The sequence below is a fragment of the Stenella coeruleoalba genome, assembly GCF_951394435.1.
Source record: "Stenella coeruleoalba genome assembly, chromosome: 6".
Lineage (NCBI taxonomy): Eukaryota > Metazoa > Chordata > Mammalia > Artiodactyla > Delphinidae > Stenella > Stenella coeruleoalba.
Genome location: NC_137151.1, coordinates 61,908,235 through 61,923,294, shown reverse-complemented (window position 1 = coordinate 61,923,294; position 15,060 = coordinate 61,908,235). Strand labels below are relative to the sequence as shown.

At 36.8% G+C, this 15,060-nt stretch overlaps 1 protein-coding gene across 1 annotated transcript in view; it reads right to left on the bottom strand.

Annotated features, from left to right (window-relative positions):
- Positions 1-15,060, bottom strand: part of LOC307187651 (sodium channel protein type 2 subunit alpha) — a 91,995-nt gene that overhangs the window by 55,581 nt on the left and 21,354 nt on the right. Inside the window, exons 10-13 of the mRNA XM_079924027.1 lie at positions 14,832-15,038; positions 12,762-13,049; positions 7,471-7,818; positions 1,591-1,723 (exon numbers count right to left, since the gene is read on the bottom strand). Coding sequence (XP_079780153.1) covers positions 1,591-1,723; positions 7,471-7,818; positions 12,762-13,049; positions 14,832-15,038 — 976 coding nt within the window. The remainder of the gene's footprint in view (positions 1-1,590; positions 1,724-7,470; positions 7,819-12,761; positions 13,050-14,831; positions 15,039-15,060) is intronic.

The window sequence follows — 15,060 nt, the reverse complement described above, 5'->3', positions numbered from 1 at the left end:
TCAGAAGTTCAAAGTAGGACTGTTAATTTAGACTTACCCTGTCTCCTTCTCTACTTCTCGCTTTAGGGAGCAGACATGCTGCTGACATCGGTAGCAGAACCACTGGCAGCTTCCTCTCAGTGGTTTTGCTATGGCAAGGAGCAGAAGACCAGAGAATCTTCAAAAGATTTACCTGGAGGGACAGGGAGGAGCAAGCTACTGGCAGCTGGGGGAGGAGAGGGAGTGCAAGCTAACGCAGGCGAGGTTGGGGAAGAACGTACTGAGTTTAATATTCCATAGAAATCAGTGAAAAGATTTCTGATATTGCATTAGGACGTTATGAAAATTGGGTCCTGCAGTAACTGACATGGCTGTGATATGTAAGGCCATCTACACTGTGAGATTTTCCTAGCTGTGACTTTTAGGCTTTTGGTACTGATATTAGTATCACGGGATCTTTGCCTTCAGACTGGAAAATAATTATTGCAAGAATCTATCCAGTGTCAAGAGAAACTATAACTAACAGGAAGAAAGGCATAAGCACATGTTCGCGCTCTCTCCTTCATTCTCCATCTTTCTTTTTCCTTTGACACATCTACACACACACACAAACACACACACACACACACACACACACACTTCGGAGGGGAAGAAAAGGGAGGGGTTATAAAAGAGAAAAGGAGAGAAGGGGAAAGGACAGCAAGGGAGGAGGATAGAATATATTTTACATGAAAGTATTTCCCAAGTAGCTGAAGTGGATGATGTTTGAATTCACTTACAGTATGGAAAGGCACAAACACGTGAATTAACAAAACAACAATAAAACAACCAATAATAATATTTATTGACTGTCTTCTACATGCCAGGTGCTTCTACATACATAAGTACTTTATATATGAGGCGTTATTTAATCTTTACAACAACTTTAATCTAAACGTCATTATCCACACTTTACTGATGAAGAAACAAGTGTAGAGTCTCAAGCTAACACAGAGCCAATGATTGATCGCAAATCAAGCTGTCCTCAAAGTCTTTATTTTGGAATTATAAGATCCAGACCTCTAAACAATATATTCACTACTCACGTATAATCTGCAACTAAAGAGAAAGCTGAGATATTGTAATATCTGATCAGAGAGAGACAAAAGTAGTTTTACAAAATTTTGAAAACTTTGCTTCAAAGACATTAATATCAAAACCTAATTCTCATTTTTTCATTTATACATCTGGTTAAATCAAAAGAGTTTATAGCTTGAGTCTCAAGCAGTCAATACAATTTAAATGGGTTAGCATCACCATAAAAATAAACATTTATCATTACATTCCTTTTTATGTCATGCACATAAGAAGCTTCAACAACTTAGAACTTAATCTACCAAAGTGGTATTCCAAGTATACCTCGAATTTGCAGTAGATTCCTGGAGGCTAAATGTAAAAATCTGTATGAGACAATAGAATCCATGTGTTGTACATGGATTTTACTTTTATTTAGTAAAAGACATAATGATGATTTGGTGTCAAGTCAGGAAGAATTTTCTTGGAACTTATGAGAGCTTTTTCATCATTACCAGAGCACCGCAAAGTAATTGTGCTGTAAGACTTTTGACATACCTTCCATGGTGTTGGTCAAAATACTAGCCATACTCGTTGCTCTTTGCTTTGCTGTAGGATCTTCCAACAGATCCATGGAAACATGATAAGAACTGGACCGTCTCTTTCTTATTTCCGTTTCAGTAGTCGTGCCCTAAAAAAAATTTCATATGAAATAACTATTATTTTTAAGGGTAGCAAAATCCAAAGTGTTCCTGTAATAGGTGTTACTTAACTAAGTATTCACCATGCTTTCTCAGATGTAAACAGCTCATTAAGACATTGCTGGAATCACCATTCTTGGAAGTGTTTAAAAGCCCATGATATTCTCAGCTTTCAGGGATGCCTGGGTTTGTGATCAAGATGGACTTTTCTAATTCTTCCATGTTGGAGCTTTGGGCTGGAGGGATCATGCCTATTACAGGATAGATAACCTTTTAGCATTTCAGCCAGTCCTATCTAGGACTTCATACTGAAGCATATCACTCCTTGATTTACTCACAGGTTGAGCTATTAGATCTTTATTTATATACATTCATGTGGTTTAATGTATGAAAAGAACTTTAAAGGCTTCCCTAATATGTTCTCCTAAAATGAGAATTCCACTTTAAAATGCTTCTGTTCATTATAGACAGGTAACATTTCCCAACATCCTTAATAATAAAACTAATTTTTAGAACTATCTATAACTTTGTCTTACACTTACAAGACAACCCATCCTTGGCATTGAAACTCTAATTTAAGGCAAAACATCAAATTGGGGGGGGAGGGTCTTTGATTTTTAGCAATGTTGTAATGACTTGACATGTTTCTATTCCAAAATAAACTCAACAGAATTTCAATATGGGCAGAAATTTATTCCTACGTTAGGAGCTCAAATAATGAAGTTAATGGTCACAGGAAAAAAGGGCAAAACTCAAGCATTCCTAATGTGGGTCTGAGTGCTAATAATAAATAAGAAGTCACTTTTAGTTCTCTGAGGAGTTTCCTTATTTCTAAAACAGTAATATGAGTCCTGTTCATCTACTTTATTGTGCTACGAATATTTAACATTATTTTATTAACCTGCATGCCTCTAATGCATACATATCAAAAGCAGACTTTCCACTCAATTGATAGGACTGTCATTAATGGGAATAAACATTCATTTAGGTTGCCCTAAAATTAATTTTACTGTGAAAGCAAAGTAAAATTAATGAGAAAAGAAATAACCCCTCTCTGAAACTAAAGCTCTTTAAATCAAAAATTGCCTCTCAGAATTTAAAATATTTTGCATTGTCAGAGAAAGGCAAAGTTGGAAGGAAAAAATAGGGTCACTTATGAATTTGGTAAAGTAGCAGGATATGAAATTAATGCACAGAAATCTCTCATTCCTGTATACTAATTATGAAAAATCTGAAAGTGAAATTAAGAAAACACTCCCATTTACCATTGCAACAAAAAGAACACAATATCTAGGAATAAACCTACCTAAGGAGACAAAAGACCTGTATGCAGAAAATTATAAGACACTGATGAAAGCAATTAAAGATGATACAAATAGATGGAGAGATATACCATGTTCTTGGACTGGAAGACTCAACATTGTGAAAATGACTATACTTCCCAAAGCAATCTACAGATTCAATGCAATCCCTATCAAACTACCACTGGCATTTTTCACAGAACTAGAACAAAAAAATTCACAATTTGTACGGAAACACAGAAGACCCCAAATAGCCAAAGCAAACTTGAGAAAGAAAAACGGAGCTGGAGGAATCAGGCTCCCTGACTTATAGGAATCAGACTATACTACAAAGCTACAGTAATCAAGACAGTATGGTACAGGCACAAAAACAGAAATATTCATAACTGGAACAGGATAGAAAGCTCAGAGATAAACCCACGTACATATGGTCACCTTATTTTTGATAAAGGAGGCAAGAATATACAGTGGAGAAAAGACAGCCTCTTCAATAAGTGGTGCTGGGAAAACTGGACAGCTACATGTCAAAGTATGAAATTAGAACACTCCCTAACACCATACACAAAAATAAACTCAAAATGGATTAAAGACCTAAATGTAAGACCAGACACTATCAAACTCTTAGTGGAAAACATAGGCAGAACACTCTATGACATAAATCACAGCAAGATCCTTTCTGACCCACCTCCTAGAGAAATGGAAATAAAAACAAAAATAAACAAATGGGACCTAATGAAACTTAAAAGCTTTTGCACAGCAAAGGAAACCATAAACAAGATGAAAAGACAACCCTCAGAATGGGAGAAAATATTTGCAAATGAAGCAACTGACAAAGGATTAATCTCCAAAATTTACAAGCAGCTCATTCAGCTCAATATCAAAAAAAACAAACAACCCAATCCAAAAATGGGCAGAAGACCTAAATAGACATTTCTCCAAAGAAGACATACAGATTGCCAACAAACACATGAAAGAATGCTCAACATCATTAATCATTAGAGAAATGCAAATCAAAACTACAATGAGATATCACCTCACACCGGTCAGAATGGCCATCATCAAAAAATCTACAAACAATAAATGCTTGAGAGGGTGTGGAGAAAAGGGAACCATCTTGCACTGTTGGTGGGAATGTAAATTGATAGAGCCACTATGGAGAACCATATGGAGGTTCCTTAAACAACTAAAAATAGAACTATCATACAACCCAGCAATCCCACTACTGGGCATATACCCTGATAAAACCATAATTCAAAAAGAGTCATGTACCACAATGTTCATTGCAGCTCTATTTACAATAGCCAGGACATGGAAGCAAGCTAAGTGTCCTCTGACAGATGAATGGATGAAGAAGATGTGGCCCATATATACAATGGAATATTACTCAGCCATAAAAAGAAACAAAGTTGAGTTATTTGTAGTGAGGTGGATGCACCTAGAGTCTGTCATACAGAGTGAAGTAAGTCAGAAAGAGAAAAACAAACACTGTATGCTAACACATATATATGGAATCTAAAAAAAAAAATGGTCATGAAGACCCTAGGGGCAAGATGGGAATAAAGATGCAGACCTACTGGAGGATATGGGGAGGGGGAAGGGTAAGCTGGGACAAAGTGAGAGAGTGGCATGGACATATATACACTACCAAATGTAAAATAGATAGCTAGTGGGAAGCAGCAGCATAGCACATGGAGATCAGCTCTGTGCTTTGTGACCACCTAGAGGGGTGGGATAGGGAGGGTGAGAGGGAGGGAGACGCAAGAGGGAAGAGATATGGGAATATATGTATATGTATAACTGATTCACTTTGTTATAAAGCAGAAACTAACACACCATTGTAAAGCAATTATACTCCAATAAAGATGTTAAAACGAAAAGAAAGAAAGAAAGGAAGGAAGGAAGAAAGAAAGAAAGAAAAAATAGGGTCGCTTAAAGGTCATCTAGTCACTTCTGCTCTATATAAAATTATATGTGTAATCCTATATCTGTCTAATTTTTAGTGCTAGATTCCAAAATCTCTAATGATATTACCAAGGAAATTCTTTCTTAAGTTACATTGCTTCAGTTGAATTTATGTGTAAAGTGTAGGATATTGTGTGCTTTGGAGGGTGGCATTTGTTTGCAGCTCTTTATTTTCTGTTCTCTTTTCCTCTCTGCAGTCTTGCAAAGTCCCTTCTTTGGCCTGCACTTTCAGCTCATGTGACACCATATGTTGCAGCTCATGTTGCAGTGCCCTGCCTCACACCTGACTGTAGCACTGAAGGATGGACACAAGGCAGCAGGAAATAGAGATCACACTAGGCTTTGTTTCAAACTGCCCCAATTTGCCTTCAGAGATTTATCCCACCCTCTCTGATTGGTAATTATTGATAAATGCTAAATATCTTCTGACAGACTTACATTCTCTTTGTATTTATGCAAAGAAGTTGTGGATTTATTTTTGTTTGTTCAATTAACCTTTATCAAGATCAGTGATACTCATACTTTATTATGTGTAAGAACCATGTGAGATACTTTTCAAGGCAGAAGAAATTTCTGATCTTGCTCTCCTCGGCCTTTTGGTCTGAGTAAGTGTGGGCCCAGAAATCTCCATTTCTTTCTTTAAACCACTTTATTGAGGTATTATCAACATGTAAAAAGCTGTATATATTTCAGGTACGCAACTTGATGAGTTTGGGGATAAGTATACACCCATGAACCATCACCACCGTCAGGTCATAAACATTTCCATCACCTTCTAAAGTTTCCTTCCACTCCTCGTATTATTGTTGTTGTTGCTATTTGGGGTAAGAACACTTAACATGAGATCTACCTTCTTAGCAAATTTTAAATTTACAATTCAGTATTGTTAGCTCTAGGTCCTATACTATATAGTAACATATCCAGAATTTATTTATCTTGCATAAATGAAATTTTGGACTCTGTGGTCATCAAACTCAGAGAAGCAGAGAGTAGAATGGTGGTTGCCAGGGGTGGAGGGAGGGGGAAATGAGGAATTTCCACTTTGAAAAGTATCCCACGGAATTCTGATGTAAGTAGTCTGAGGATGAAATATATTTTGAGATACACTGGGTTAAAATGAAAGTTTTTGTTTCCTTGGCCATGTCTTCTTTTCCATTTAAGAAAATTAATGGGAGGTAATATTGCAATACGCATAGAATGTAGGTTCAGTAGTCAGCATACCTGGGGTCAAACCCTAGCTCCACCATGCACAGGCCTCAGTTTCCTCCTTATAAAATGAGGATAATATTAGTAACTACAATAAAGGGCTGTTGTGAGAACTAAATGAATTAATGCACGTAAAGTGTTCTGGACAGTATCTAGTACATAGTTAGCCATGATTATTTTTTAAGAGAAGTTGACATTCCCTTTGCATTCGTCCAGTTTCTTTCACAACAGAGTTCTACTTTTTTCATGATTTGACCTGACTCCAGGATACCTGGACATTTCTCTGGGAGAAAGTGGTGGGGAGAGGCTATGTGAAAAAAGTGAAGATCAGTGGCTATGTCTATAATCCAAGGTAAGAATCTCCTCTGTTAGATGACTGAAAGCTGACTCCATATGATTTTAATGTAGCTTAAAGAGCTCGTCCAACTATAATGAGTAGAATTGTGTAAAAAAAAAAATCATACTGAGAAGATTTTAATATGACTCTGTAAGCTATAAAGTATAACTAATGACATTGCTAGAATATTTTTATATTGGTAAATGAAATCTTATTTAATACCAAACTTAAAAAGCACCTATGTTTTACAAAGGAAATGTCAGTAACATATCCCTGTAAGTGTCTGGTATTTAGTTGAAACCCTTTTTCATATGCATGATTTAGGGCCACTATGTTAATTAAAAAATTCATGACGGTAATATAAAAATTGAAATCTGCCCTAACAATTACAACACATGACTTTACCAGGTACTTCGAGTGGCTTCTTTACCACACAGATGTACAATGGTCATCTGGGTGCGAAAAATGTTACAGCACTCTGACCTTCCAAGAGGAAGAATGTTGCATTGCAGGATTTAGATGTATTTAGTAATACTATCTACTTCAAGTGGAAGTATCAAGTTCTTCTTTTAAAGGAACAGAGATAACAAGATCCTTAAGATAAGTATTTATATCACTTCTTGCATTTACTTTGCTTATATTAACTAATCATAATGCATGATAAATTGTTGCTATACTTTTTGGCAAGTTTCATTCTGTAGTAATAATGATGAAGGAATACTTCTAATTATAGTCTATGAGACCCAACCTACGTTTTTAATTCATTTGAGAAAAGTCTGAATTGAACAATTTGACAAAGTAAGTTCATAACTTATTTCGGCCTTTGAACGTTAGACTCCGTAAAATTCACACGTGTGGATATCGAAACCCATTCCTGCCTGCAACCAGCCACAGCTCCCTCGCCAACAGCTGCAGGTTTCACTGGCCTCACCTCTGGCAGGAGCTGTCCAGCGGGAGATGTGAGAGCAGAAGGGCCCCCGACGAGGGAGACCACGCCGTTGCAATCCACAGCACTGTGCATCTTCCCGTTCACGGGCAGAACGGGGAGCACCCTGGAGGCGCGGCTGGCCTGGCTGACGTTGCTGGGGCGCCGCTCCCCGTGTCTGTGCGGCACAAACAGAGAGTCTCTTCTGCTGTCATTGTCTTCGAAGGTGCTGTGCTCATCATCGGCAAAGTCATTCTCAGAGCCAATATCCTTGGCTCGACCTCTGAAGCTGAAAAGGCTCGCCCTACTGTTGCGTCTTGGAGAGAAAAGGGAGCCACGGATGCTCAATAAAGACTATCAATAACAAGAAAGGAAACAAACAAAAAACAGATGAATAGAATTAAGTGCTGGTGTCCTGAACAATATGAGCCTGGACTCTTCATTTCATAGCTGTTGACTCACCAAAGGTAAGGCATTGGACAGGTGGAAGCAAGGGCTCCTGTGGCAACTGCTGGTGGGGTTCTGGCACTTTCTACAAGGTACAGGTCTTTTGTTTTGCTCTCCCTTTTCCTCCTTTCCTTGATTTTCATCTTCTGAGCTCTCATTTTCTACCATTTTCTTCTACTTTACCCATGACTTCAGATAGTCATAAGTACCCCCCCCAAAGACTGTTTTGTCTCATTTCTGGCACCTAGAACTGAAATCTTTGCTAGACCCTTCTCTAGAAACTATTCTTATTTAACAATCCAGTGGAAAGCAATTAAGTACACAACTAAGTTTTGATCCTTTGAAGCCAAAACTACACCAGTAAGAGTTCACTAGTGCCCACACCCAGATGCAGATCTCACCACCAAGGAAAATAAAACCAATCTTGCTAGTAGGTCTGTTTAATTATAGTACAAGGAGCAACTTCTCTCCTTCCCTTTGCATATTTTATAACAGTCCTCATGAATAATTTAAACAAATCTAGCTGAAAGAACTGTACGATTCATTCCCTGATTTTCACTCTTCTGTCTCAAGAAATCTAAAGAGCACCATATTTACAAACCTGGTCTTCACTAAGTATCTGGTCAAAACCATTTGACAATTTTCTAGATGACTACAATGTCACTGTTATCATTCAGTTTACTTTGATTCTCAAACATAGTACCATTGAGCACAACGAATCATTTCCTGTTTATTACTAGTCTATTTTTACAACCTCACTCTAGTGAGCACTTGTTTCTGTTTGTCCAATACCCATTTGTTCTTTTTCTGTTGACAGTACCCCGATTATCTCCAAGAACTGCCCCCCAGGCAAGACCATGGCCCAGGTCTAGTCAATGAGTGTATTCCATGCCTCTGGCCATAGAGCCTGGTTTGAAAATGGGAAGGAGACCCTGCATGGTCCCTTGACAGCCACCAATTTCTTGTACAATTGTTGAGAAAGAGGTGCATTTTCGATTGAGGTTGCTAAAAAATATTGAATGTAAGTTTGGAGCCATGGTGGGCATCTTATCAGCATATTGGAGGAACCTGGAGATGTGGAGTAATACTTGGCCCTGATAACATGTTTTGAGCCTTTGCATCTAGCTGTGCCTAAAGCTACTCATTGATATAATTTATATAATTTAATCCTCTTTTTTGCTTAAGCTGGCTTAAGTTGGATTTCTATGATTATTAATAGAATACCAACTTTATCATTTAACCATTACTAGTTTCATCTTTTTATCTCCAAAGGATTTAAAGCTAACTAAAATTATTATTTTGTACCTATATATTTTTAACATTCCCTGACTAATAAGTATACATTTAATTTTATTTTCAGCTAAAGAATTATTTTCTCAATAACATCTATAAACATCTATAAAATGTCTATGATCTTTAAACACTATCTTATGTTATATGATCTTATTCATTATTTACAGAAACACATCTAAGAATACGGATCTGCTCCCACAGCAGAACTTATTTCTTCTTTTCCTATACCCATGTTTTATCATCCTGTTATCAACTTCATTATTCTTTTCTTTTATTGTTTCCATATGAGTATTATTTTTTTTTCTATTTTTTAATATTTATTTATTTATTTGGCTGTGCTGGGTCTTAGTTGCAGCACACAGTATCCCTGACCAGGGATCAAACCCGGGCCCTGTGCATTGGGAGTGTGGAGTCTTAACCACTGGACCACCAGGGAAGTCCCCAATATGAGTATTTTTTAAACTTCTCCTACACTATCCAATTTCTTTCATGTCTCCTTTCTCTCCCTTCACAAGGGACTTTAAATTCGCTATAAGGACATAACAGTTACAGAATTTCTGACCTACTGGTTATCATTACCTCAAAAAGAAGCCAGATAAGAAATGCTTGGCAATAAGAAATAAAGTAGAAATTATGTATACGTACCACTCTTAGTAAGAGTTTTTATTTTAACTACAAGTACTCCCCTCAATTAGAGCCAATAGAAGGGCTGGAGAGAAATGTTATTAAATTGCACACAGTGTTTCTCAAAGTTCAAAGGTGAATTATGCCACACAAGAGCATAGTTTACATATGGCAGCTATATGAAAAATGATTGTTTCCCATCCGTTAGCATCAACTTCCACTGTTTACATTGATTACATAAATCCATAGCAATCAAATGCTATGCCACAAATAGAGGATGGACAGTAAGAAAAAAATCTGCCATACCAAATGGATCTCTAAAAACTCCTTGTTTATCACAAATATGGAGGGAAATAATAACTTCAGAAAGTCAACAGTATCTTATAAAGGCTTCAAAATAAAATATTCAGGTTGTCCTGAGACGTCATTAGAGATTGCAATCTTGACTTTCTTCTTTCCCTTCTCCCACACTAACAAGTCATATTGAAGTCTAAAAAATATTTCATACAATCCACCTACTCTACTGAGAAAATTATAATCCTATGATAAAAGTATACATTATATTTTTTTCAATATGAAAGTAGAAATGGTTACCAACACAGTTGCCTATCATGTCACTACAAAACAATAGTTTTTAATACTTTGGGGCCTTAGGCCCTTGAAAAATCTAACAAAAGCTATGGACCCTTCATCACTGTACCCAGGTTAAGAACCTGGTTCACTATTTTCAGTAGTACTTACAGGGTCTTGCAAAGTGGGATTAATATGATTTCAGCATCCCTCCCTTTCTTCTTCTTCCTTTACCCCTCTCTCTCTCTGTGCCTCTCCATTGCCCTCTCCATCTTCTTAGTTACTTGTCTACTTCTTTATCAGATAAAAATCTTTAGTTCTATTTTTATACACACACCACTTCAGAAACAAATATCAATTTGAGCCAGATATTACATGTTGTATGAGTGATCACCTATAATGCCCAACTAGGAAGCAGAGGTTTTAAGAAGACAGTATGGGGAAAATGTTACGTCTTTGGACAAAATTTACAGAAACAGATGGGATAGAGCCTAACATTTTCAGACTTTACTATTTTGCCTAGGATTAGTTCTATAGGACTTGAAATGAAGCAAATTGGAATAACTCTGTGGTATCTGTTGGTTTGCAGTTCAGATTTAGGTAGTTTTTCCTCAGGTAAGTTACTTTCCTTCTTTCCTCCTTCCCTCCTTCTCCTTTTCCCTTCCTTCAAAATAAACAATGCTCTAAAAAGGGGATTTGATTTTTAAAAATTCACATTTATTAAGATTAGTATCTCCACTAATGTAATCATAATGATTGTGACAACAACATGAATAGGGGTAAGTAAATGTTGATATTTATTTAAAAACAAATTCTACTTCAAATTTGAATTCAACCTCACTAAGCCTTTAATTTATCCTATCTTATAATGTTACCTGGACTTGGAATGAATCAGGCTGACATAAAAATTTATATGTATTAAACATAAGGCTATGTGAGACTGTGTATACTAAAAAATGTACAAAGAGCATGTATAATCCTAAATATACATATCTTTTAAATGAAATCAAATTGTAAATTTCCTCAACAGTTTCTTAAGATTTTTAAAAATATTTTAATTTCTTTTATTATTATTATTTAAAAAAATTTTTTTGGCCATGCCACATGGCATGCGGTGTCTTAGTCCCTTGACCAGGGATCGGACCTGCACCTGGCTGCATTGGAAGGTGAAGTCTTAACCACTGGACTGCCAGGGAAAAAAAAGATTTTTTTTTAAAGGTATTCTTTCTAGTCAGCCTGATACAGTGGAAAGTTCAAGGGTATCAGTGTCAGGCCAAATCCGAATGCCGCTTCAACCTTTAATAACCAGATGACATTGGGCAATTATTTAACTTCACTGAGCCTAAAAAATAGTGAAAGTAGTACTATGCAGGGCTGTTAACATTAATTATGGTAGAGTAAGAAGAATGCCAAGCACAAAACAGGCACTCAGCGAAGAATACCAGCCTTCCCCTGTCTTCACATCTGCAGATTGGGGATGAAGATTATAGTACCACCCTAGGGCTGCAGTGAGTGGCTTCAAGTAGAAATGCACCACCTAGGTGTTAGCTATTATCACTGTTATCGGTGTTGTTCAAACTGTGACTGTTAACTGTATGGATATTAAGCTTTCACTACTGAAAAACTGTATTTCTGGTAATTCTCTTGGTAATTTCAAAGACAATTAAGGATCCTAAATTTCAAAGTTTCAGCAGCTTGTGTTGGTACATAAGCCAGAAGCATCTAGATATCATTTTCTACACTATGTAAGCCAAGATATTCTTTTCATGCAAGTCTCATTAAACATGAGACAAAGATAATCAAGAGCAATTAAGCACAACTGTTTACTTAGTGTCATAAATCTTCTTCAGTGCATGTCTACCTAAAATTTTTGATTACATTTTTAGAAAAATTTTGCTTCGGTTTCCCTTGAAACAAGGACACGAAGAATACACTCCTCATATGAAGTTCACACATGCAGGGGAACAACTGCACAGATGGTCTGAAAGAATCCACTCTTCACTTTTAGGAACCTGTCACTCAGAAAACCTACAATTCACTGGGTCCAGGCACCACAGCTAAGAAGGGACAGTAATCATCTGCTGATTATTCCTCATGTAGAAAACTGCCCTGAGAAGTCTCAGAATCACAAGCCTTCCCAAGCCCAGTGGGATCTATGCTCTAAAAATGCGTTCCTGAATTCCAAAAAGTCGTAAAACTCACAAATTCCTTGAGGTAATAACCAAAACACTCAATGATCATTACCATTCTGAAAGCATTGTGCCATCCAGGAAGAAGGCAGTTTTATCTAAACAAATTCTGGCAAATCTTAAAAGAATTGTGTTTGTTATGACAATGCAATTTACATAATCTAATATTTTTACCTGGTGTGGAGAGGAAAACCTCTTTTCATATGTCAGCCTGCTTCCTTCTAAGGAAAAACGGAAACCTTTTCTTCTTATGCTGTCTTCAGATTCAGATTTGTGGACCCCATCTTCCTTCTCTTCTTCTCCAGACTGTTCTTTCTGTTTCTTTTTCTTCCGTCTGTTTTTCAGCTCTTTTTCACTCTTGGAGCTCAACTTTGATGCTACTGAAGAACTTTCTGAGAAAACCCCTATCCCACCAGCACCACTGAAGTCTCTTGATTCAGCAGATGCTGCTGCAGCTGCTGCCTAGAAGGGTTCAAGGGAGATGGTAGTTGTATATACACTTTGAAAAACTCTATCTATGTTACTGCTTACTTTAATTTTGGTATCATGAATATGTGATTTTGAAAAATGATTCTCCATTCTAGTATGTATTTGTAAAACAATGCATTGTCGTTAGACCGATTAAAGAATTAAAATGAAAAGAAAAGTGGAAGATGATACATGTGACTTTAATGAAGATCTTCAACCTGTAGCCTCACACTACACTTTCTAATTATCTAATAAGATAAATACGATACTCAAATATCATAATGATTTTTTCTGTGATTTAAACAATATCATAAGGAAAGAATTTAAGAACTAAAGGTTTCCTTTTTTTTTAATTGTATTTATTTATTAATTTATTAATCTATGGCTGTGTTGGCTCTTCGTTTCTGTGCGAGGGCTTTCTATAGTTGCGGCGAGCGGGGGCCACTCTTCATCGCGGTGTGCGGGCCTCACTATCGCGGCCTCTCTTGTTGCGGAGCACAGGCTCTAGAGCGCAGGCTCAGTAGTTGTGGCACACGGGGCCAGTTGCTCCGCGGCATGTGCGATCTTCCCAGATCAGGGCTCGAACCCGTGTCTCCTGCATTGGCAGGCGGATTCTCAACCACTGCACCACCAGGGAAGCCCTAAAGGTTTCCTATTTTAACCTGATCCATCACACTTCCACTTGACAATGACTTTTAGTGCCAGTCTAAATTATTAAATTTAATTCAGTCAAGTATTTCGTTTCAATAAACCTTTTTTCTCTTTGACTTAAAATGATTATTTCACTAAGAAATGCACAACAAAAGCAGATTATAGATTGTATATAAGAAAATCCCAGATCATGGCATCTGAATGAATTTGTAAATTTCAACAATACAGTTACTGGACAGAAAAAGTGCTCAATGTTGTTGCTGCTACCCCAGTATATTTTATCTGATCTTTATTACATATTGATATTGTAAATTTCAACAGTTCAGTTATTGGAAAGATAAAGTGCTCAGTATTGTTGCTGCTAGCCCCGTATATTTTATTTATCTGATCTTTATTACATATTGATATTCAGGATATTCTGTGTTAAAAGGGAACTGTACTCTACATTCAAGAAAAGACGAATATAGGCAATTGGATTAGTGACATTAAGTCAAACAAACATAACTAGAGAAATTCTTGCCTTATTTTGAAGCCTCAACAGTCCAAATTATAGGATTTACAGAGTGGTAGGCAAAGAATGTAATGATTTAGTATGTTTATGTACCAGTGTTTTCCTTATGCAATCCACAAACTTGCATTTAAACACTTGAAATAGAAAATAAATATTAAATAGGTCTTTGTCTTTCTTCCAGACTCTATGAAATAATCTTCTCAGTTTGACCCTGGTTTTCTGACCTTTCCCACCTCTAGCAACACTAACGAAGAAGCAATTATAACTGAATTCTGCTTCCTCAGAAGATTAATACTTCGACTGAAGGCATGTAGGTATAACTACTTTGTGAGCTTGAGTGAATAAAAGGTCACAAGGGAGAAAAAAAGGTCAACAAAGTTCATTATAATTCATCATGTTTGGATGCCATTACTATTGACCGTAAATAATCATCAAAACAAAATAATAATCTCCTAATAACCAAACAGGCTCCTAACACTTACCAAATACATATGACTTGTTTCGAACATCAGTTACCACTGCTGATTTTGTGTGTTAAATGACTCTGATCTCGACAGTGTGGTCAGAGAGCTGAGATAAACAAACACAAAAAGGCTCGAAGTTTGCTACTATACCTGAGCTTCTTCTTGTTGCTTTTTTAATTGTTCAAGCATCTGCTGAAATTCAGCTTCCTTCTGTTCAGCCTCTTCCAGCGTTGCCTGATTCTGTTCCTCATAGGCCATGGCCACCACAGCCAGGATTAAATTTATAAGGTAGAATGAGCCCAAGAAAATGACTAGCACAAAAAATATCATGTATGTTTTCCCAGCAGCACGTAATGTCTGCAAAAATGGAAGAGATATT